This window comes from Copadichromis virginalis, linkage group LG15, assembly GCF_057382275.1.
Source record: "Copadichromis virginalis isolate Kocher_CV1m ecotype Utaka linkage group LG15, C_Virginalis_male_GT1.1, whole genome shotgun sequence".
NCBI classification, from domain to species: Eukaryota; Metazoa; Chordata; class Actinopteri; order Cichliformes; family Cichlidae; genus Copadichromis; species Copadichromis virginalis.
This window is the reverse complement of record NC_140632.1, coordinates 20,610,978-20,636,252: the sequence shown is the minus strand read 5'-3', so window position 1 is coordinate 20,636,252 and position 25,275 is coordinate 20,610,978. Positions and strand designations below refer to the sequence as shown.

At 40.1% G+C, this 25,275-nt stretch overlaps 1 protein-coding gene and 1 long non-coding RNA gene across 10 annotated transcripts in view; both read right to left on the bottom strand.

The window, feature by feature from the left end:
* The window catches only part of afdna (afadin, adherens junction formation factor a), a 120,790-nt gene extending 96,062 nt beyond the window's left edge, over positions 1-24,728 (bottom strand). For all 9 annotated transcript variants that reach the window (XM_085432383.1, XM_085432385.1, XM_085432386.1 and 6 more), the window contains exon 1: positions 24,449-24,728. In XM_085432383.1, coding sequence (XP_085288509.1) covers positions 24,449-24,550 — 102 coding nt within the window. In that variant the 5' untranslated portion in view covers positions 24,551-24,728. The remainder of the gene's footprint in view (positions 1-24,448) is intronic.
* On the bottom strand, positions 11,598-16,152 carry LOC146692308 (uncharacterized). Its single transcript, XR_014915165.1, has 2 exons — positions 14,805-16,152; positions 11,598-13,740 (listed from the first exon to the last, which is right to left on the bottom strand). It is a non-coding gene; the product is annotated as an uncharacterized LOC146692308 (long non-coding RNA).
* Positions 24,729-25,275: the final 547 nt, after the last annotated feature.

The following is a 25,275-nucleotide window of genomic DNA, read 5'->3' as shown; positions in this document are numbered from 1 at the left end:
TTTTGATCAAGCATCAGAGAAAACTTCAAATATCTTGTTTTGTTAGACCATAACTCCTAAAACCTGAAGATCTCAAGCTCAAAATGTCTGAAAATATTTTACAAGCCATTTTACAAGTTATCAGCAAATGCTTGTCATTCTATGTGATAATTTAAAGCAATATATAGGAGATTTTTTAAATAATAGGTTTTTCAGACAATGTTTTAGGGTTGTTGTAGCATAACATATGAAATCTAGTTAAAAGTTGTAAAATTTGTAATGCACCCTGAAGCTTTTCAAATCAAATCCAGGGTGTGTGTGTCTGATTTTAATTTGTTGGCACTTCAAACCCAACTATTATCAAAAATTACTGTGCAGAAGCCTTACATTTTATTCCAGCTGGCATTTAAAAAAAAAAAGTCTTGATGAAAGTTGCAGATATCCTGAAACTAGTGCAACTGATGCCACAAGTATCCAAATTAGCACATGACATCATCTGGCCTTCACCAAAAATACAGTCCAAAGAGGAGACACCGCTCGCCTGAGCTTCGTTTCCACATGTGCAGGATTAACGGCCGGAGGACACTCCAAGCAGAAAAGCTCCACATATTTTCCTCTGCTTGTATAAAGTGGCTGGTACCGACAGTGTTATGTGGCAATCTCTGCCTCTGTGCAGTCACAGCAGGCACTGCCTCCTTAGACAAACAACTGACCAGGAACAGAGGCCTCTCCCCGTCTACACACTCATACAAACACGCTCTCAGGCCACACATAAAAACATCTGGGAGAAAGGAAGTTAGAGATAAATACATTCTTCTCCCAGAATCCACCCTAACCCTGAACTTCCAGGTACACACAAACACAATCTGGGCTTACTTCACCTGTGTGAGGCCAAGTCACACAATACCACTGTCCTGCTCTCTGTTTATAACTGTCAAAGCCAATCTTATGAAGCAGGGTGGACAGCTAAGATCAACAAATATGACCGGGTGGAGCAGGGTGTAGGGAAGTCCCCAACATACTGAGGACACCCACACAGTAATATTGTATTTCTGTTTAAATTCTCCACCAGGTTCTTCCAGGAAGAAGGTGGGGCTGAACTAAAACAGGCAGAGGACAGGGTGCAGCTCCACTGGGGGTCCAATAACAACCCACAGATGAGAGGAATGGACGTAGGACATACACAGGGTCTCTGCAGCAAAGTCAGTATGTTAACTTAAGGCTGCAGCACATATTGCAAATCACAATTAAAGCTATGCTGAACCTAGAGTCACTGTTTTTAGTGGTTCAAAAGTAGCTGGATATACACATTTAAGAACAGCAAATGACAAAACAAGTCTTCTCAGGAATGCATTACTATGGTTTTACTTATTGCAGAAGCTACAGCAGTTTGTGTCTGCTTCTCATTGCCTCATATTTTTTTCTGTAGTAATTAAGAACAAATTAAAAAGGAAAAATATGCTGAGTAAGACTGCAGGAAAATAAAACTGTTAGTACAGCTTTTTAAGTCTCAAGTGGTAAGAAAAAGGGTGAGCAATCCTCTGTTATGCACCACAGTTACTACTATCGGGTAGGAGGTACAAGGAATAATCTTTGCAAACTTCTTTTATGCCAAGAAAGCTTTAATGCCTTCGAGTACAACTCTGTTGAACAAATCCAGACCATAGGAGGAGGTGTGTTGCTTGTATTTTGTGTTGCTTTGATTTCTGGTGATGACGTTACCACTTCAGAGCACTTTATTAGTAATGCATGTAATTGTAGCTGCAGTGTCTTTTTGTTTTGGCTGTGGCACAATGGAGACTTTATCCTTTAACTAACTAGACAATGTTAACTTACTTGTCAACACATAACAGAGTGTTGAGCAGGTTATGTGTTCAGAGTTTCAGTTTAAAACTGACTTAGAGCAGCATGTTTTTCCCCTGACAGCACTCTCAAAAACTCTCTCCTGAAGGGATACACGCAAACTGTTGAGCCGTGCATTAGTAATAGTGCCAGAAGAAGTTATAGCCACAGTCACATGGCACCTTGCATAAGTTCAATTGATGATACAAGACATTTATAAATATGCTCTATTAGGGCTGGGCGATATATCGAGTTTTTTTAAAAACATCGATATATTTTTATATGAGATATAAGATGTGACAATATCCTTTATATCGATATATACGTTATAATTATAGTTGTGGAGCTAGAGCTGGGCGATATGAGCTTTTTTCATATCACGATATGTTTTTTTCATTTCAGGCGATAACGATATCTATCACGATATAAGCCAAATAACTATATTTGTAAGATTTAAATGTGCCGTTGCTCACAAGTAAAATGTGAAATAATCAGCAGCTTGTTTTTAAATATTTATTTCCCATAATAAGTTCAACAGGGTAGATGTACTTAAGGAACATGAGACTTTTTCAGATAAATAAAGGCAAATATTGCAAACTACACAAAAGGCAGCCGCTAAAGCGTTTAAGTTTCAAAATAGAACAAATGAAACAGACTAAATTGTCAATTCCACTTAGAAACAAAATATTAATTCTAAAAATAAATCTTAGTTTGTTTTACAGAAGAACAGACAAAACTGACTAACTTTTGTCAATATCAAATAAACTGAGAACTAAAAGGAAATTCTCAATCTCTCCTTGTTGTATAGCTGAGCTTTTCAAACAGTTTTAACAGTTACTTTAGTCTGACAAAAGCCGAATGATGAATTAGCGCTTCCAGTCAGAGACTGAGGCTACGTCCACACGTACACGGGTATTTTTGAAAACGGAGATTTTCCGTTTTCGTTTTGAAAAATAATCCCGTCCACACATAAAGGCAGAAATGAAGGAAAACGCTGCTATGAACATGCCAAAGCAGCAGGTGGCGCTAGATTCCTAACCGTGCAGAAAGGTTGGCCAATCAGAAGTCTAGAAGCCTCGGTGGGAAAAAGTAAACAAAGCTGCAGCATAGAAGCAGAACAGAGTCGTATGTGTGGACGGACAGTAACTGTGTGTATATGTAAGCATTTAAACACTGCAGAGAGTAGAATTAACAGTAACAGTATTGTAGAAATTCATTTCACCGAAACAATAACGTGGCGCACAGTGTGACGCATGCACCAGTTTATTGTATTTCCAGACTTGCTTTCGGCACAATTTACAGTGCACGCTACTCTGTTTTTTGTCAGACTTGAAATAGCCGAAATACCTTCACACTACGGAACTTCTATGGCTCTTCCGTTCGACAATCTCTCCGGCATTGGAACCATCATCTGTTTTCTCTTCGGTCACGCTCGGTTGATTTTTCTAGTCGGCACACTCATTTCCTCCATTATGCGCTGGCTCCATTACCCGCTGGCTGCTTCCCAAACAAACACACGTGCGGCTTGGCACTTGTGCTGTACGTAACAAGTCACGCGACGTGACGCTGCGGCTGTGATTGGTTCGGCTCTGCGCTACTGAATTTGGATCGGCTGACCTTTTTTTTTTTTTTTTTTTTAAAGAGGACAAGAGCGGCGAGGTCTATCGCGATAGCTTAATTTCTCTATCGAGTAAAAGTTATATCGCGATACATATCGTTATCGTTCTATCGCCCAGCTCTATGTGGAGCCATAAGTTTGCCTCTCTTTCATCCACTTTTGTCTCTACGCAACGTTACTCCGCCTCGCCTCTCCTTCACTGAACACAACTCCCCCTCCTCCCCCATAGCTTCACCTGCAGGCAACGACAAGATGAACACGGCAAATCTCCGTTAACGAGTTACTGCGCATCGCTCCGTGCGTGGGGCTGGACGGCGTCAACGTGCTAACGAGCTAACGCCATGCAGCCCACAGGGGCTGCACAGCCTAAAATCCGTTCATTTTCTCAAAAGTTGACAGCGCGCCTTATGTATGAATTCTGGTTGTGCTTGATGACCGCGAACCGATTTTATGTGGAACACGGCGCTCAGCAATCTGTCAAAAAATGTTTTAGTACGACTTTGGTAAGCTACGGAGCTGCACCGCTTGATGGATTGTCGGAGCATTACGGCTACCGAGGAGCCTCGCGGAGTGATACGCACTGTGCTTCAACGTAATATTACCGTATTGTGTGTGTATAAGGACCATAAATGGCACCTGAAGCGGATTTCAAACTCCAGGCTGTCAGTCAAGCAGTAGAAGTTGGGAACAGAGCAGCTGTGAAATCTTTGTTATTAATGTTAGTTTACATTTTGACTGCACAATTGTGAGCTCTTTGTTTAGCACAAAAACAACCTTGTTTTCTTTTATTTATGGAGCATTATTATTTAATAAATGCTCATAATTTATTTTTGAGTAAATTTTATGTACATCTGCTCTATGTTAATAAAAGTGCCTGTGTGACATCTGGGACACAGTGTGACTAAGAACTCTCTTTTTGTTCTTACTTTATGGCTTTAAAAAAATATATCGAGATATATATCTTATATCGCCATCCAGCTAAAAAATATCGAGATATGAATTTTGGGTCATATCGCCCAGCCCTATGCTCTATGCTTGGTCCCAATCTGTTGCCAGGTAAGCTTTAATTCTAAATAATACAACACAAGAGTTCATAACCAGTAACATTATTCAAATCCTTTCACCAAAAACCAATGTGGATAGATGTTTTAGCTGCTTTCATAGACCAGTGGTTTGTTTCAAACGGAAATAGAATTGATTTAAGAAGCTGAAATGAAAGCTGTCTGCAGGGGATAAGCAGTTAGATCTTCAGCTACCCTCTTTCTAGTGATAGCACCTGCACCATGCAGGGTTGGTCTGAAGGGGTTCAAGTTTTAAGCTTTTATGTGCAGCTTTGATGTTACAGATAAACAGCAGCACTGAGAGCAGAGTGTCCTAAAATATGCTAACATGTTTTCTGCTAGCATTGTTTTCCTTGCCTCATTTGCAAGATCTCTATCACCTGTTCTTCTTATAACCTCTCTGACCAAAGTTGGATTGCTTTAAATCAGTCCAGTTGATGGACATCAAAGCCCAGGTTTATTTGAGCACAAACAGATCATAAAGCAGAAAGCTCAGGCTAACAAAGAAAGTTGATAGAAATCATCATGATACTCCTTTTGGGATGATGTCCTACAAAAACCCTGATTCTTTACGCAAGTAGGGCTGCTCGATTATGGCAAAAATGATAATCACGATTATTTTCACTGAAATTGAGATCTCGATTATTTGACGATATTTATTTAACAATAACAATGTATTGAATAATGACTTTAAAGATTGTCAAAAAATAATATAAAATAGTGTGCAAATACTGATAACAGTGCAAATGTTTGCAATATAAAAAAATAAATGAAAAATGTAAACATCTATGTTTAGTGAACTTTGCAGTGTTGCTCTGTGGTGCAGCTACGACACTGTAGCAAAGTTTACACACGTCTGACTCCGCGAACCCATAATGTTTCCACACCACTGAAGGTTTTTTTACCTCTCTTTTCAACCAACAGCAGTCACTCTCCTCTCCAAATAACTTCTGCTTAGCTTTCCGAGCTTCCCTCGGCTCCTCTTAATCAGCGGTCCCCAACCCCCGGGTCTCAGACCGGTACCGGTCCGTGAGTCGTTTGGTACCGGGCCTCGAGAGTTGAGGCTCATGTGTGAAATGTATAGTTTTCAGGGGTTTTATCGGTTTTCAGCATTATTTTGTTATCGTTTACTCGGTTTTCCTTGGTCTTTTCTCGTGTGTTATGAATAAATTTTCTTTTTTTCGGTACCGGTACTAGTTTTATTTTGTTGTATTTATCCGCGACACCTTAAAGGCCGGTCCATGAAAATATTGTCGGGCATAAACCGGTGCGTGGCGCAAAAAAGGTTGGAGACTGCTGCTCTTAATTGTTGTGACACGTGTTCGAAATGCAGAGAGGTGCGCTCGATTTGCCACACGGAGCAGTGCGAGAGTAAAGCACGAGGGAGGGGCTAATAATTGGCTCATTCATTTTTAATGATCGTTGAAAGCCCAGATCGTAATCGTGATTAAAATTCGATTAATTGAGCAGCCCTATACACAAGTACTGTACAAATTACTAATGTCATGTCTTCCCTAACCTCAGGAATTTGTAAATCAACTTCCTTAAAAATCATACCCTGCTTGTTAAGGTCAGCATGAGTTAAACATTAATGGGGGTTTTTTTATCTCGTTGCAGTAGACCCACGTAGTAAACACAACAGTGACACATTAACACCTTGTAAAATTGATACGGTGATAGTTGGCAAACAAAAATTAGATACACATGCAGCAGAGTGTAAAATTAGCACTTACTCAGAGTCGTGCTTCTGGACAGATGAGTGTAAAGGTAAGTACTCACTGCTTCTTTAGAGTTTGTTTGGGTTTTTTCCACCTAGCAGGTAAGGTAGTTTGGCTCTTTAACTTCAACTTTCAATTACAATTTTGGTTTCCAACTAGTATAAAAGTAAAATAACTAGAGGCAAAACAGCTATTGTGGTGTATTCATATCCATCTAGAGCAGTGATGTCAAATTCATTATACATCCACCATACTTTGATCTTAAGGTCCTTTTACTTTTTCTTTTTAGCTCAAGATTTAAGAAAACAATTACAGTGATGATGCTTGCCATAACTAAATGTCCATTCTTTTAAGTGGTCCGCTATACTCACTGGGTAACTGTCACCCATTAATTACAGCTGGATTATGAAAACCATGGCAACTGAAACTGATGAGAGTAATGAGACTGAACCATAATAGTAAATCTGCATGTCATTAAATGAGGTGACACTGAATAGCTGTGCAAAATAATGGAAAAACTGCAGTCTGACTTGACAATAAGACAGCTTTAACAGTGCATTTCTCCCCCTAATAAAACTTTGACCGAACACACCCCAGTCACTGACGCTCAGCTTCTTAAAGCTTAGAGCTCATGCAGACCGAAGTAAAACCATCATCACCAGCGATGTCCCGTCGAGCCACCAGCAGATCTGCTGTCGTGAGTTTGTTATGTAGACACTTCTCAGACCGGCGACGCCAAACCAGCAAACATTTCAACACAATGAGAAAATGCACCAAATATTTTGTGGTCCCGCTTTTACGAGTTGTGGAATTTCACTTGTGTGCTTATGTTCGTCACAGATGTGTGCATGTTTGTGTGTCCGTTCTAGTAATTAAGTTCAAGTAATCCAAAAGAATCACACCCTAATGCAGCCGTTATCCCACGGTTGTTTTGACCATTAGACCCATTAAGACGAGTGTTTTTAATCATGTTATTTTCCAGAAGGTCTTGTTTTTCCCATAAGAATTCTTTGTATTTTCTGTCACATACGTATATTTTGTGGAGTTTTCTGGCTCAGATTGTGCTTTTGGGGGACAACAACTCACATAATTTGACACAAATCTATTCATCTTATTTCTTCAAATCTCTTAAACAAAAATGCCATCTGTAAAAATGCCTTTGAGCAGATAGAAACCAAAAGTCTTACCTTAGGTTTTATTACAGGGCCAATCATTTTCTTTTGACTTTGGCCAAGATCCACCTTATTGATGGGGCAGGAAAACCCCTGTGTTACCACAGTAAATTACATTTAATTTCATTTAAACAACTAAGAGCAGTTAAAGTGGACTTTCAATGCTTTTTCCTTATGTTCTTTCATTGATAATAATGCTGGAATTGTAGCTGTTCATTTTAAACATGGCCATAATTTCAGGGAGTCTTCATAACCACTAAAGACTCTTTTGTGAAACTTGTATGAGTAAATATAATGTAAAATGTAAACAGCAAAGTGTACTGCAGCTTCTTTCCAACATTTTTATGACTTACCGAACGAACATAAATAAAATTATTGGGATTGCACTCCCTTAAATCTTCTGTCTGTGTAGCAGTCTGTCCTGGGGTATCTTGTGTTAAATTCTTCCACATCCTGTAAAAAAGTCAGACTGCTGATATTTTAGATTTCAGAAGCACAAAACTCCTACTCTAATGTAGCAGTGAGGAAAAATGGGAAACGGCACAAGACTGATTAATTTCTGCTTTAAGTAAGCAGGTTTTATTTTCTGCACTATAACTGCTACCATCTGACCACAAGTAAACTGCCAACACGTGGCAAACAATGGGTTTTACTCCTGATTACTCCCAGTGATTACACACACACTGCTCCTCCTTGTTTTCCCTCCTTGTGGGCCACGAATTAGACATTGATCTGCTGCAAAGCACCATGGGAAGCTGGTCGCAAGCGGTTCTAAACAGTGAGTGACTGAATTGGTGATTGCTGTCTGATCCTGCGAGGTCAATGGGGAGTTTCCTGTGCGACTGGCCCACATGGATGTGCACGAGGGGCTGACTGACAGGTGGGACAACATATCCGGAGGCTGGGGGGGGACAACACAAACCAATGGAGATGGGAGGAGAGGGGGAAGAAGAAAAAAAGCATGGGAGGAGGTGAGCCAGGCCTCTGAGGGGATTAACATGGTCTGACAGGCTGACTGGGACAAACACACACACAGAGCTTTGAGGGCGGGCTGCTCTGCTGAGCACACACAATATACTGCTTGTTTTAGAACAAGAGGAAAGAGAGAAAAGATAGATAAGAAGTAGGGGCCAAATCACCGCGAAGGAATGTGAGAGAGCAAAGAGAGTGAGATTATGAACCACAGGTGTTTCCCAACAAATGTCCTGCTGCTGTCCTAATGCATATTCCATAACTCTTCCACAACTCTCCCCCTTTACTTGAAGAATGAGCTGTCTGGATTGTACTGCAGTTCTGTTGGAAACTACACATGAAATACGCTCGCTTGCTATTAACAGGAATCTCTAACATTCCCCCACTTTTCCACTGAGAATCCATCAAGTTACCTGACCTTCTCTGTATGGAATTCTCCACTTGAAACTCCATTTGCATTCCAGGAATTCCATGACCACTAGGAGCCCTGAAACCCGTGGCATATCACCCAGTTGGACGCTCAAGCACACAGAGAGAGAGAGGGAGAGAGAGACCATGCTGATGTGTGGGGTGCTTAGGGAGCAGTTTAACATATTGATCAGATTCCGACAGCCCATTACAGAAAATTAACTGCCTCCAAAGTGGAGCCGGGGTTTCCACAAGACTGAGTTTAATCCAAGGCTTAAAGAACTTAAACTAACAATCAATTATTAACGTGTAAAGAGAAGACAGTGGGTCTGCAGAAGCATCTTTAAGATTCAAGTGATCAAATGGGGTCCATAAATGTTAACTACTATGAAGCTGTCTCTTTACTTCTACAACTTTTCATAGTTTTTACAGGAATACGATTTTGAAAAGTTGTGCCGCTTCATTAAGGACCGTGTTAGTGTGTGTGTGTTTTTTAACACTGTGGGTTTTGACTTCAGTGTAATTTTCCACTTCTTATCACTACAACACATTAGAATACACTGCAGTTCTTTTCCATAACTATTGTAGCAAGATTTACTTCCACAGCAGACTTGACGCCGATTAGGATTAAAAAAAAAATATGTATTTAATTAGATTTGAACATTTCAGAATATCTGCCATAGATAAACTAAAGACTAACTGATAAACTCAAATATAGCTTTTAACAAAAGAGTTCCTGTATAATTTAATTGTCATTTCAAGTAATTTTCAACCTAAAACCACTTGGTTGCTTTAGGGTTAAAGTGTTTTCAGGAGCAACAGAACATACAGAAGATACATAAATTTGTATCTACAGTTTTTTTCATTTCACTGTCATACACATCTTACGTTTTTTCTCTAAATACAAATCACTGAGGCTTGATGGCACATGTTGAAAAAAGAAAACTACCTGTAATTAGCCGTGCTTCTTGTTTTTATTAGGTACAGTTTACAGACGTGCTTTAAATGCATCACATGCAGGCATGCAGTTACTGTTCTAAAAGGACAGCTGAAAGATGTGCATGATTGTTTCTGCTGGAAAAAAAAAAAAGGCCTTTCTAGGGTTTCAGACCATCAAAGTGATTAAATCTTGTAAAAGTTTTAACTTTTTGCCCAGCCCTCATTTCTTCATGCCTCTTCAAAATTCCATTTAAGGGGGCAGACTGTGGGCTGCACTTTAAAAAAAATGTAAAAAATAAAAACAGCTCATCCAAAATAACTGAGGCTGAAGTCATCTGTCACAGGAAACCAAAGGCAAAATCCCCAAGTCTGTCCGTCTGTCTTTGAACCAGTTTGAATTTAGTGGTGGAATTGTGTTTAAAGTTAGAACTTTAAAATCAGATTTTCCTTCTTTTTGTTCCCTTTCAAAGTGTGAGGGTTAAGACTTTGCTTTACTGTTAAAAGTTGTAGTCATGATCATTTCTGGTAAACAATCATTTATAAACTTGCCAAACATGCTTTGAATAAACTTCAAACCTCTTTTTATGGGAAACTCCATCTTTCCATGGGTGGAGATGGGCACGTTGTTGTGAGTTACACTTGTACTAGCCACTGATGCCCTCTTGAATGGCAGCGTAAACCAAAAATAACGTGACAACTGTTGGCGTTTGCCACAACGCTTGTCGTGCCTTTGGATTTTTTTTCATTTTTTTATTTTTTTTAAATTACATGGCACACGAGAGTTGGTCGCTCTTTACCACCATTTAATGATAATTGTGTCTCTAGGAGCACAGAGACTGTCAAATAACAGGGAAATGCTTTAACATCTAGAAAAGAAGACTATGTAGCAAACTCCAAAATTACCTCTGTTCTCTTTATTTCCTGTTTTGACTTCTTGTCCTCCTGCAGCAGCACTGATAAGAAGTCGAGGGGGTTTTAAAGTTGTGACACCTATCGTTTAACGCCAGTATAAATGGTTACAGACCTGCACCGACGTCACTGTTCACACAAGCAATGAGTAACAAAATAACCATAATCACGACTTTAGATCAAGTGGGTGTTTCTGACAGTAAAGCCCATTTTGCTGTTGGTCCCTGCCAGCCCATAGCCTCCACTTTGGGGTTGTCTGTGGTGGCAGATGGGGATGAAGCGAGAACCTTATAAACCTGAGTCCTTATGATCTACAAGGGAAAGCCAACAGCTTACCATGACCCAAGTCGCTGATGCCAAAACCTCACCTGAAAACATTCAAACTTCAAACTCTCCTAAATCTCATGAGTCATCTTTCATGGCTACCTAAACTTTAAACTTTATTAAAACACCTAGGAGAATCTGGACCATTGTTAAAACTCAGAAGCCCCTCATTCTGTTTGCTAATTGAAAAGGGAATGCCTAATGACATTAAGATGTAACAAGCAGGTATTCGCCTACTGATTTGTATGCTTTAGTAAAAATACCTTTAAAAAAAACATAGGTGGTTTCATTAATTATTCAGCATTTCCCTGAGCTATGAACACATTTTGCCTAGTAACAGGGTACTAAGTAGTATCCAATCCATTTCATTTATCAGCTATACATTCATACATTTCTCCCATGACCCCAATAAGACCTTTAAACAATGTACAGGAGGCTAAAGTGGACTTCCTAACAAGCTGGGAATAAACAGTGGTGATGAATATCCTGGCTGCCCAGCTTGACCCCCATTCTTCTATTTAATAGACAGCAGCCAATACACTGAGAGCAGATGCATTAATTAAGGATGATGCAGTGAGCTTTGCAGCTGGGAGATGATAAGATGCTGAAATCCTGCAGAAATGCTGTTGTAATTATTTTGGGGGGGGGGGGGGGGGGGGGGTTCTTTCTTTTTTTTTTCCTATTGTAATTTCTGGAATTGCTAAGTTTATCATTATTTATTCAAAAACAATGTGCATTTTTAAGGTCCTGAACATGCTTGAATACCAGTTAACATCCAAGACATTTGGTACACATACATAACAGCCTCTAACACATACTTTAAACCACAATAACACCACCATTTTGAATGTAAGAAGCAATTTGGATGCAATTTTTTTTGCCATTTCTAAGCATTAGAATTTAAAAAACATCCTCCTAGAGACTGAATCAAATCCGTTTCAGTGTTGGTCATACATGGTCAGTTTTTATTCAAGGGAATGTCCAAAGCACTGTGAAATTTAAAGTTCTTGTAATTCACCCATACATTGCCCAAACCGGCCCAGACTAGTCATGTTTGATAAGGATCCCACCATGAACTATGAATGCCATGGCGCCATCAAGTAGCAACAGGAAATCAGTATTTAGTGACATAGTTCATCTGATAAACCTAACATTTGCATTCTGGGTTCTACACATGGACACAGGAATTTGGTTTGTCCAACATCCACCTGCCTGCAGGAAACGCCTCAACCCGTACAAATTTGTGAGGACCCAACTATTGTTTTAATTCATAATTGTGATTCACTGGCTTTCTGAATAAGTGACACACAACTGGAGTATAATTGTGAGTTCAAACTCAGTAGGAAAAAAAACAAAACAAAAAACAACTGTGCCATCCAAATAAAGAAAGAACAGCATCACTCTGTTGCATCCTGTCAGACTGGAAGAATAAAGCACACCGCAGCATTTCTCCAGACTGAGAGAAGGTGGCAACGTTACTTACTAAGGTTTAAACCGCACAAGCGTCCAGCCTGAGAGTTAAGGCCTATGGTCACGATCTTTTGCCCCACTTTGTAATGAACCTGTGCTGAGGTGCGATTACTCTCAGGCAGACCCACCTATAGCCTGACCATGAAATGTGACATGCTACACATTTACAGCTTCATCTGGTCAGCCAGATAAAAACAAGCTCAGCAGACATTTACAGCAACACAGACAACACAGCTGTAGAGCTAGTGATCTAGGCCTGCTAAGAAGGTGCAGGTGGCTGTAGTTGCAGCTGATGGGGAAAAGGGTCAAAGGTTATAGAAGGTTCTTGACTTCCTTTTTTTAAAGTGGGGTTTAACACATTTTGCCTATAAAAATGCAAACAATTATTAAAATGTGGACCAATTGCAGTTACATGCATAGTCACGCCAGAAGAAACTGTGGTAGTGTTATGACCAATATTTTTGCAAGCTGACAGATTTACAAATATCCAGGACAGTAGGTTGTGTTAATTACTGAATGGACAAAGAAGTTAATGATGAGTTTAGAATATCTATATTTAGTGAGGTGGCTGTTAAAAAAAATCTAGTTTTGGGGTGGCCAATAGTGACTGTTTTTTTCCTTTTTTGTTAGCTGGACGCATTTCTAAAGCTTAAGAAAGACGTCAGATTGGATTGTTTCTTTAGTATTTTTAAATGATGTAATTACATTTATAAGTCTATGTGGGCTGGGCTTATTTTTTATGGATGAAACCAATTTTAAATCAATCAGCGAGCAGACCTTTTACAAAAGTTTGCAGTGTTTCATTTTTCTGTCAGGAGTAAACAGAATGCGCTTTATAACTATACATTTATATTTCAATGTCTTTGATTAGGAAAAAAAAATACAAACCATACAGTCAAACCACTACTTGCTACTCTTCCACTCTTCTCAAAAGGTAAATATTTGGGCCAGGGATATAAACATGTAACAGGGCAATAAATCATTCCAGCTACACCGTCTTGCACTGCAGCTGAGAGTCCTTGATCAGCTCTGCAGCTTCAGTGAGCATGGTATAGCGGCACGTGAGCCAGTTCAGAATGACCCTACAGCTCACAGATGACCTAAGCAAAGGAAGAACTACCGCGACTAGCTGCAGTCCGAGAATGTGGAATGTGAGTACATCTGACTGCAGGATGAGATGTTCTGGGGAAGCAGGAGCTGAATGGTTTTGAGGACCACCTCAACAGCAACATGGCCAACAAGCTTGTAGGAAAAACACAAGACAGAAAGAACCAGGGCTAGCAGATTATAATTTATTCATTTATTTCTAAAAAAGGAAACACTGGAGCCTAGAGCTGGGCGATATATCGAGTTTTTAAAAAATATCGATATATTTTTATACGCGATATAAGATGTGACAATATCCTTTATATCGATATAGTCTATGTTACGTTATAATTATACTTGCGGAGCCGCAAGTTTGCCTCTCTTTCGTCCACTTTCGTCTTTACGCAACGTTACTCGGCCTCTCCTTCACTGAACACAACTCCCCCTCCTCCCCCATCGCTTCACCTGCAGGAAGCGACAAGATGGACACGGCAAATCCGTTAACGAGTTACTGCGCATCGCCCCGTGCGTGGGGCTGGACGGCGTCAACGTGTTAGCTAGCTAACCACGCTAACGAGCTAACCACGCTAACGCCATGCAGCCCAGAGGTGCTGCACGGACTAAAATCCTTTCATTTTCTCAAAAGTTGACAGCGCGCCTTATGTATGAATTCTGGTTGTGCTTGATGGCCGCGCACCGATTTTATGTGGAACACGGCGCTCAGCAATCTGTCAAAAAATGTTTTAGTACGACTTTGGTAAGCTACGGAGCTGCACCGCTTGATGGATTGTCGGAGCATTACGGCTGAGCCTCGCGGAGTGATACGTACTGTGCTTCAACGTAATATTACCTTACTGTGTATAAGGACCATAAATGGCACCTGTTAAGAGACGTGGTTGCGAAGCGGATTTCAAACTCCAGGTTGTCAGTCACGCAGTACAAGTTGGGAACAGAGCAGCTGTGAAATCTGTCCTTGTTATAGTGCTCGTCTTTTAGTTTACATTTTGACTGCACATTTGTGAGCTTTTTGCTATGCACAAAAACAACATTGTTTTCTTTTATTTATGGAGCATTATTATTTAATAAATGCTCATAATTTATTTTTGAGTAAATTTTATGTACATCTGCTCTATGTTAATAAAAGTGCCTGTGTGACATCTGGGACACAGCTTTGACTAAGAACTCTCTTTTTGTTCTTACTTTATGGCTTTAAAAAAAAATATCGAGATATATATCTTATATCGCCATCCAGCTAAAAAATATCGAGATATGAATTTTGGGTCATATCGCCCAGCCCTACTGGAGCCTGTCGAAAACTGTGTGTGTGGCCTCCTATTTTTTATTTTTATTTTTTTAAACTGCTGTAGTGTGCAGCTCATCACAGCTACAGCGTTGCCATGGGGACGCAGCCAGCTAATGTCTGCATGACGTGAGGGGTGAGACAGAAAGAGAAAAGGGGGAGGGCACGGGCAATGAACACACAGAGGAACAATGCAAACAGAGATAAATGCACGCCGTGGTCAGCGCCTCTGCATGAGTGACCTCATGCTGCTGTCATTGTGGCTGAGGCCAGCATGTCTGTTACCCAAAAGTGTTTCTACTATCTCCAGCTACCACTTTAGCAGGTACACCCACGGTCAGCACTGACCTTTAGCCAAAGTCAGAAACCAGCCAGCTAAACTCTTAAGTCCTTTCTGCCTTTATAAGCCGTAGCATTTTAATTTCCCAGGATACCCTATGCCATCTCACAGAAGATCAAAATACTTATTCCAGCGAATTTATTTTAAAAAAAATAAAAGAAAAAATTTCTATTATCATAAACAAAGGGCTAGACCTCAAAGTCCAAAGGCATTTAATTATCTAACGCAATGAGGAACTTATTAATGCAACAGTAACATGTTTCCAACAAAGAAAGGAAAAGAAACTGTCGCTGAGTTGTTGGAACAAAAAGCATTGTATGTACAATGTGTACACCAGCTTTTATCATGACTGTGCTAGGAAGGACCTAGCATGGAAAAGAAGCAGCCATACGTCCTTGCCTGTCAATCAAGGTTATTAAATCCACATTGCCTACAGGTCTCTCAGATCTGCAGACACCTTTAGTAAAGTGCTACAATTTCAATTAGAGCCAACACAGTTAGGGTTAGAGTAAGTATATCATATAGCTACAAAGATTTTCATAACTATTTAAGTTTAACTTTTAGGGTAAAAGTGAAATTATTTCATAGTTCCAGGTTATTGACCTTGCCTTTTCTTGATGACTATGGTATCTTAAATTTAAAAACAAAAAAGGAAGAGATAGTCGCTGTTACATAACACAAGAAAGTGGCATTGTTTATTTACAAAGCTCAGCTGCAAAAACCACCTGGTTACCTCCGCCACTTTGCTTAAATTTAAATACTGCATTTACAATGTCAGGTCACGGGACTTTCTAGGATTAGCTAGAGGTACTCTTATTCACAATAAAAACTAAGTATAAATGCTTTGCCGCAATGCTGCAATTCAGTTTCAATCCAATTCAGTTCAATTTTAATCATACAGCTTCAAATCACAAAAACAGTCGCCTCAATGAGCTGTGTCTGCCTAATGATGAAAACATCTGTTAAATCTGTAAAAGATTTCCTATGCAATACAGATATATATACAGAGGTATTTATGCTCTTGTACTCAGGTGCAATGTTGCAAATCACTAAGCTGATCCGCTTTATATCAAAATGTGATTGTCCCGTCAATGTGATGGACTATGTCAATTTGTCAGATATGTCCTATGCAATCACACATAGCTTTCTGGAATTCTTTTCATGTAAACACAAAGAACGTCAATAGGTTTCCTTTAATAAAAAAAATAAAAAAAAAAAAAAAAAAGAGTAAATACTTAAATAGAAAAAAAATCTGACGGCCAGCATCTGTATACATATATCAGGTCTGAAAGTATACAAAAAAGCACACACACAAAAAAAAAAAAAAAAAAAAAGAATAAAAACTCCTGTGAAAGAAGGTACAGCAACTGATGAGTTTAACAGCCAGCAACTTCAATAAACCACAACGACAACAAAATATGACCAATAATATAGAATATCTAACCACACTGAAATATTTCTTCACAACTAAATTGCCACCACTGGTGGAAATGACTCCTCTGGAGGATTGAGAATCTGGGAATAGTTAGAAGAAGAAAAAAAAGAAACCTGACCGTTCTGAAAACAAATCATTCCACCTCATAGGCCAGGAAACACACTATCTCCACAAAACACTCACTTCCTTTCTGCAGAGTTTCCTGCTTCCTGTGCACCAGCAGGGAAAGGCTGGGAGGGAGGGAGTGGCCACTGATGTCACAGCGAGTCTGCCAACATGCAGCATATCCCGTGCCACAGGAAACAAAGTGGCTACAAGTCCGACTTCCTGCTAGTAAATACCTTCCACCTCAAATTATGATGATAAGTACAGGGAGGAAAATAATCCTTAAGGTGATCAGAAAAGTCATTTGGTGTGAATAATAATCGTTGATTTTGGAGTTCAGAACATGACAGGAGAAAAAAGGAGCGGCAGGAGCACACAAGAAGTCTCTTGTGCTGTATAGAGACTTCAAATAAATACTTTTATTTGTATATTTTCTCCAAAAGAATGTTGTGATAAAGTAAGCGTTTCTCAGGCTTTTCACCTCGCTAGGCCATGTGACGGCCAGACCAGTGTCTTAATATGCTGTGACATACCATCATCCCATTCAGCTGTGCATTCCTTAAATTCAGCCTTAGTAGTCACTTCAGTCTTTTTTTTTTTTTTTGGGGGGGGGGGGGGCAAAAGCTACAACCACTAAGTTAGGGAATTTATATTATAAGCCTGGTGTTCTCTAATGACACACAGGTCCCTGGGTCAGACATCATCCTGGCTCAAAAAGCTAGATAGGATAGGTAAAAACAGGACAATCAAGTCAATGCAGTTCTGTGTAGTTCTGTGTTTACTTTGCCATGCAACAGCAGCAGCTAACACATTTACATCACGCAGCTTTCACAAAGACAAACTGGGAACACTTTAGGATTCAAAAGATTCATTTCAGCAGTTAGTAAACCACAAACAAACAAAAGCCAAAGAGCACATATCTGACAAGCAGAAGCTCCTATAGTACATGTGAGCAGTGCAAGGTAAAGAAAAGTGTGCATTTAAAGAGAAGATTTTCTGCTCTGTTTACCAAAGTACATATAAAGTAAAAAAAAAAAAACATCTGTCATAGTGTATTAACTATGTTCTCTTCTGTGAGGACACAGTGCCTGTGGGTTAAATTAAATTCTTAAACTGAAAGTAAAAGTATGTATTGTGATGTAACATTTGCTTTAATTTCCATCTCTGCCTCAACTTTAGAAGCCCTAAAGTCTATTTAAGGCATTTATGTCTGTTAAATGTCTTAAATTTAGATCCAATCATAGAGATCTAACAATAGATTTGTCTTTTAAGCTGCTGTACTATGGGACAAAAAAAACAAAACACAACTGTACAACTTTGACTCTAATACTTGACAACTTTCTGAGGCTTTTAGGGTCACTGTTCAGCATAATTGATGTTTGGGGCAGAACATCTTGTTCCACGCAGGATCAGTGGAGAACTGAGTGGACAAAAAAATGCTGCCGTTCCCATTTTTAAACCATAAGCTTCTCTTGAGTTGCTCAGGGGGAAGGAGAAAAAAAAAAAAAAAAAAAAAAAAAAAAAAGGTCTTGGGTCAGCATTCAGGGCAAGAGGAGGAACTGTAAAACCTTATCACCATCCCACAGATACAAAGGTACTGTTTAATGTAGCCAACTCTGCCTTGCATAAATAAGAGTTTCCTGATAATCTGATTTACATGATTGAGGAAAATCACACTTATACAGGAAGCAGAGGGAAATGTCAGCATAATAAAGATCACTCCTGTCTGAATGATGGCAATGTAACACGTAATTACAGGCTTAAAGAGCACTACCTGCTAATTACTGCACTGTCAATACCCTCATGAAACCCACTGCCGGAGAGTGCATTTGTAAAGACGATATGCATCATTTATTCTCTATTATTTATCCAGCATGGTCTGCTTGTCCTGTAAAATGTTTGTCAGTCTGCCTTTATTTATGGCTCAACTTTATGGCATGTTTACATTTATATGAGGGGGGGGGGGGGGGGGGGGGGGGGGGGACTGGACCCAGATTTAACAAAACCTGCATTCAGTTTCAAGCACATCATGTTGGACAGGGTCTGACATAACCGGTGGCCTCAAGTCTGGGTTGTGTAAACTGGTCCCAAAATTCATTCAAAACTTATTTTTTTCTTACTTCCTGCACATCAAACTTGCTGTACAGTCTTTGTTTTTTCTCCAGAACTCATATTCAGGACAATCTTGTCAGCAGCTTTTTTTCCCTGATGAGCAGCATTTCCAAGCACAAGAAGCTGCAAAGCTGTCAACATCCAAACTATTAGAGGAGTCTTCCTGATGCTGCATACTCAAAAAAAAAAAAAAAAAGGGTGCTTCTTTTCAAAGATGACACATACCATTATTTTGAGGTTGCATGTAGCAAGTTATTGAATGCCACATTTCTGAACAGACATGGTGTCTGTTCAGAAATGTGGCATTCAATAACTTGCTACATGCAACCTTGCTGAACCTTGCTGAACAGACACCATTTGAGCTGACTGAAGAAATTTGAGTAGACAGTGACAAATTGAAGGAAATAAGTGAAGCCTAGGGCTGTGCGATATGACCAAAATCTCATATCCCGATATAAGACATCTATCGTCCCAATAATGATATAAATCACAAAAATGTAACATTTTCTGTAAATTCTGTGACTCTCGGGCAGCTCGACTTGTGTGAAGTGTATCCAGCTGAGCGTCGTGTACCTGGAGTCGAGTGTTTTAACCAATGCATGAAACTATACATTTTTAGACATAAGTTGTAACGGCCGCCGTTTTCTTTGTGAGTATTTATTACACAAAAAAGCCTGTTCTAATGTTTGAGTCTAAGGTTTATTTTTTAGCACCTGACGGCTCTTTTTTGCTTCTCATCCGTAAACACTCTGCATCCTCTTTCACGTGATTCAGTTTATTTTGAAAAGTCTCAACAGGATCTTAAGCTTTATTGTGAAAGGTTTATGTGGAAAATAAACAAGCGGGCACGCGATGGTTTTACCGTCGTTGTTCCTAACAACAACGCATAAAAACAGGAGCTTGTCCGTCCGTAGTGTGGTTATATTAAATATAAGAGAAAGAGAGAACTTTAAGAAATTAATATAGCCACCACAGTGACCATCAAAACGCTGAAAAGAATATTGCCGTAAACAGTTTATTTTGCGACACCATGAAACAAACGATAGCATAAAATGAAATGATAGACGTTTCTATATCGTCATCCCATATATATATATATATCGTTATATCAAACAGCCCTACCTTGACCTCACCAAGTCTGTAATGCTCTGGGGGGGTATTTTGCTACCATGTTTTCGGTCTGCTTGTTGCCACATAGGGAAGATATTTATCCTACGATAAAAATTTCTATCTCATCAATTTAAAGATTATAAAAAGATGTGAATCATGTCTTATGGTTGGCTGGGTTTGTCCCATTTAAATTGATCCACTCCATCAAGCTGACTGATTGATCTGGCATTGAGATGTGAAACAGCAGTTCCTCGATTAAAACTTACATCAGTTCACTGAGCACGGTGTGAGGACTAACGATTAGCCAACCAGCACCGTGGCGTGGGATTTAATCTGATGTCAATCTGTGGAACCCAATTTTTTTTTTTTTTTTTAAATTGCCATTGCTTGCTAATTTGCTGAACAACAAATACTGGACAAACATCAACTAAACAAGTAAAACTGTAAAAATTCGTAACATTTTAAGGTTCTTTAAGAGCCTTTTTAGTTCTTTTTAGTTTCTTAAGATGGTATTTTATATGTATGTAAAAAAAAAAAAAACAGCCAACGGGAACCACAGAGTAATATGATACTTAAACACAGTCACTTTTGTCAACACATAAAATAAAGATTTTTTTAAAAGATACTGAGGCTTAGACCCTTAGGCTACAACTATACAACTGAAATCGAAGAAAGTGCTCTTAAAGCTCAGGCAAAACCAGTTTGTTTCCATGGATATTAGACAGATTAATATGTAGGGCTTCAGGAATTTGTTAGAGGAAATGAAATGCCGTCCCTCACGGAAAAGGCTGCATCCATCTATTATACTGCATTTGTGCCCAAGTGATGGAAATGTCGTCACCAGGCTGTTAGCACGAGACTGTGCGGACTTCAAGCAGACCTCGAGCGGTCTTTAAAGAAATATAACAATAATCATTACTCATCCTCTGTTTCTGTCACTGTCCACAACCAAGTGTAAACCTCACTTAATCCTATGGTCTGCATGGTCACTAGATCACGACTACACATGGAGTATCCTCAGCCACATATTTGCTTTGAGCTGTACTACAGGAGCTAAACTTACTTGATAAATGTGATATGCTCTAACTATGATATGAGACATGGGAACACCAATGTTTATTCTCCACTTTACATCCATAATCTAAATTCAGGAGTATTAAATAAGACATAATAGAAAACACAGGTAGAAGATGAGCCTGGTGTCAAAACAATTAAATTCTTTAGTTGGTGCAGGTTTCCGTTTTTAAACCAGGTAAAATGTGCTTTTTCAACTCACAAAAGTTCATGTACTTATGAAGGATCATAAAAATAAGGCAAATTGAAAAGTATCAAACTCTGGCCTATGTCTATGTACTTGAGAGCCTGTTCCTTGGACAATTTTAGAGTATGAAAGTTAAATCATCAATGGCTTCATTAAATATTGCACAAAAACAATAAGCCGATTCTGAGATGGGAACTTTTGATAGGTTTGGGTGCTTTTCTTGAATAACTCTGGTGCAGAGTTTCAGAGAATCATGAAAGCTAAACACTTTAGGAAGGCTAATGTGCCACACATTCACATGTCCCACCAAAACCTAGAAGGATTAGAAGTCACTAAACCTCCACATCTCCAGTGGGTGGAGTGGAGTCATGTAGTGTTGAGATGCATGCCTGCATCTCAACACTACATGACTATTGTGCCACACCATCCAAGCCCAGTGTTTATTCAGTCTGCAGAAATAAGTCCCCACATCTCTTCCCACTGCGAGTCCCCAACGTGACATGGGTACCTGTTATGTTATAATGAGCCTCACCATAAGTCCCGCAGCAGGACCTATTCATTTTGGGTTTGAAAGATTAAGAAGTTTGAGAACCTTTGCTCCAGACTAATCAGCCAGCCGTGCCTAATCTAATCACACAAATGATCTCACTGCTCTCAGTGGCAGCTTGCTCTGAAATTAAACGTTTATAACAATTACCAGATATTCTGTTTTTCTACTGGGGGGTGGGAAGCTTTATTTAAGGATAACAGTGTCAAGTTTTATCTATAGCACAGCTTCACTCTGGAGTGGTCTAGCCTATTTGGAGGACACTTGTGCAGCTTGGGCGCTCCACCACCTGACATATGGGTGGGGTGTGGCGTGGTGAAGGAAGGCCATGCATCTCCTTACATTGAGTTATGCTCTGCTGGACTACACTGTGACGCTTGTGAGCTGAAACCCCAGTATAGTGAAAGAATTACAGTCTGGGAAACTTCTGGACATGCAGAGTTAATGATTCCTTACACAGACGAGGGGTTGTGTATTTGTCTGCGCGTGTGTGCTGTGTAGTATGCAACACTGGCCAATGGCTGGCCAGCTTCAATCCTGGTAATCGGCTCAAGAGGAGAAGAGAGGGGACCCTGTGGCCCCCCTACACCCTTATCCAAGAAAGAGGTGGGGGGTGGGCAGCTCGCCTAAAAACACAGCAGCTGACACAATCACAGTCATAGATTTAAATTAAAACTACTTAACCACAAAATGCACCAGTCACAGGCAGGATTGGATGCAAGGACGTGTCCTGAGGGGGGCACAGGGTGGCACCAGGCATCCCTCTACCAATGCTATTTTGCTAGAGCACTATTAAGCCATCTAGTATTATATAAATAATGAAAATCATCTCTACTAGCAGCATTAAAAGTGATATGCACACACTCTTGAATCAATAATTATGATCCAATAATGTGTTTATGACTGAAGGTTCTTTCTCATTAGGCAGTTGTAGTTGAACTATTTGTATATTTTGATGGTAAATATCTAAGAAAATGGACTAGATTAGATTTGGGCAAAATATGAGGGCCAGAATTTCACTGTAAATCATTTTGGTCCAGCCCCTCAATCCTAAAAAAATTAATAAATAAATAAAAAAATAGCATTAAGCTAAGTGTGGAGTCTGTAATGCATTTACCTCTATTCTAAAACAGTGCATTTCATCAGGTCCAGTCACTCAAACCTACCTTGAGTGCCGGCACCTGCAGAATGAAATTCAGATTAAATTAGAACTATTTTATTTGTTTTATCTTGTCATCAATGGTCTTGCTTTGGTCTCAGTGGTGCAGACAGAAAATGCAGGAATCTTGTTTAACTCCACATTTGTCTGGGCTTTAGCCAGTGTAGATGTTATGTTATGTTGTTAGCTGCTAGGCTAAACAGCATCACCAGTTTTCTTGGTTGCGTTGAATTGGCAACGTTATTGCAACTCTCATCAATCATGCTGACGTCCTGTGAGCCACCACATTTCAAAAATCCTGGAAACGCCCCTGGTTTGCTGGACACTGGACTTAGTAAGGACTAGAGACATCGCCAAGCCCTTGCTACTGTTCGGCAAGGAGGCGTTTCTTATCCCGTCATGTCATTAGTAAACAGCCACAACCTGAGTCCAGACGGGCGGTTTAATTACAGCACTGCTGCTCCGCCGTGTTGTAGGGTCAAATTATTGCTGGTCAAACAAGCAGCTCGTTCCAAGCTAGCTCGTGTGTGAGGACAATGCAGGACGACATGACATAGTCAGTGTGTTGCACAGACAGATCGACAGACGTACAGGAGAGGGGCTGTCCTGTGGGTGGTGGGCTAGCAGTATCTGAGTGCCCAGCTAAGCATCCACACCCTGCTTGTAGCTAATACTTTAAGCTTTTATCTATATGCCTAACGTATCTAGCAACCTGACCGTGTTACTGGGTTTGTCAGCCATTGCAGGCAGTGCTGCGAGTGCGCTGCATGCACTGTACACGCCGGCTATATCACAACTTTGCCCCCTCATTTAAAAAGCGCAAATATGTAATGCATAAATCACCAATAAAGGGGGGGGGGGTGTTTATTCTGTTTAATAGTAGCACAGCTTATGTTTTCTCTACAGGTAAAGTGCTTGCTAACTAACTAGCTAGCTAGCCCAGTTAACGTTCCGTTCGCAAGATAACGCACCAAATCCCATTCAGAAATCTGGAAATTACATCTTTACCTACTTATCGCACGCATCCACAGAAGCAAGAATAAACCTCAAGGTAGATAATATTCTACTCACATTCGCGCCAAATTCGGCATATTTATCGCACACATAATCTTAAGAGCTTCTGTGATTTGCCAACTTTCAAAATTATTCCTGCCACTTCCCAAATACACAGCTGTGGGCGGTAATAGCTACGCAAGTGTGAACAGTTTCTTTTAAAAGAAAGCGATAGAGGCAGGTTTACCTATACACGATGCTCAGCCATGGACTGTTAAATAGTTTGCCTGGGTTGCCGTGAGGGCTCAAAGATTTAATTAAATTTATAGGCACCATCTTGAACAATGTGTTTAGCCTACTATCTGGCAAATCCTGACATTTTTCAATGGAGTTTGGCATTCATTCTCTCGCAGCACGTACGGGGACTTGCCACCGAGTCACCCAAGAAAACCACGCTGCCCAATACTGCTTGGCTTTCAACATTTTCAACCCAAGGGTCAGCCGGGGGTAGGTTTACAGGGCCCCCCTCCCACAGGAGAGGGCCCGCGTGTCCGCGGCCTCTCCTGCCACTCCTGGCTGAGCTCCTACCTCTGTGGGCCGGCTGATCTCGAACAGGTCGAGCCGGTTGGCGTTCCAGTGGTTGATGATGTCGGCCAGTTTCCTCCTCTCCTCCTCCCTGCTCCCCGACATGGTGGACAGCCTTTCCGTAGGTCCGCACTGTTGAATAAAACTTCCCGTAACGGTAGTCCACAGGAGAAGAAAAAGCCGCCTCACAAACCAAAGGTTCAGGTCTGCTGCTTTATCGCCAGGACTTCGTGCGTCTCTCCGCTCACCGACCGACCTGCTCTCTGATCTGCTCCTGCTTCGCGTTCCCGGTGAGCTTCTGCGCGCCCCCGGTCTATGTGTATGTGTGTGTTTGCGTTTGTGAACGCGCAAACTATTAACTGTTTCAGAACCGACACAATTGATCGATGACGCTGCTTTTCTTAAATGTGCAGTCTCAAAAGAAGTAGTCCGCTTATGGTGGTCAGCAGGATTAACTCATTATCTTTTCATTAAGACCCCAACACAGACACACACACACGCCCTTAAACCCCTGAGCGATTTATTTACACTGTAAATATATAATATCTACAATTCAGACAGTGAAATCCCACTACTTATCTTGTTGTTTGTTTGCACTTTGAAAAAAGTAAACAAACACTTGTGCAGAAGAGGAATAAACCTAAAAACTTAGAGATGCAAAAAGATTTGAATACAGTAGAAAAATTATAATTAATCTTTTTAAATAATTGTAATAATCCAATACATTAAACACAATACATTTCAAGTAGCACACAGAATTTTTTTTTAAATTTAATTCAGGAGGCAGAGCTAGCTCATCTCAAGGTCAGCTAATCCAGTCCATATGAAAA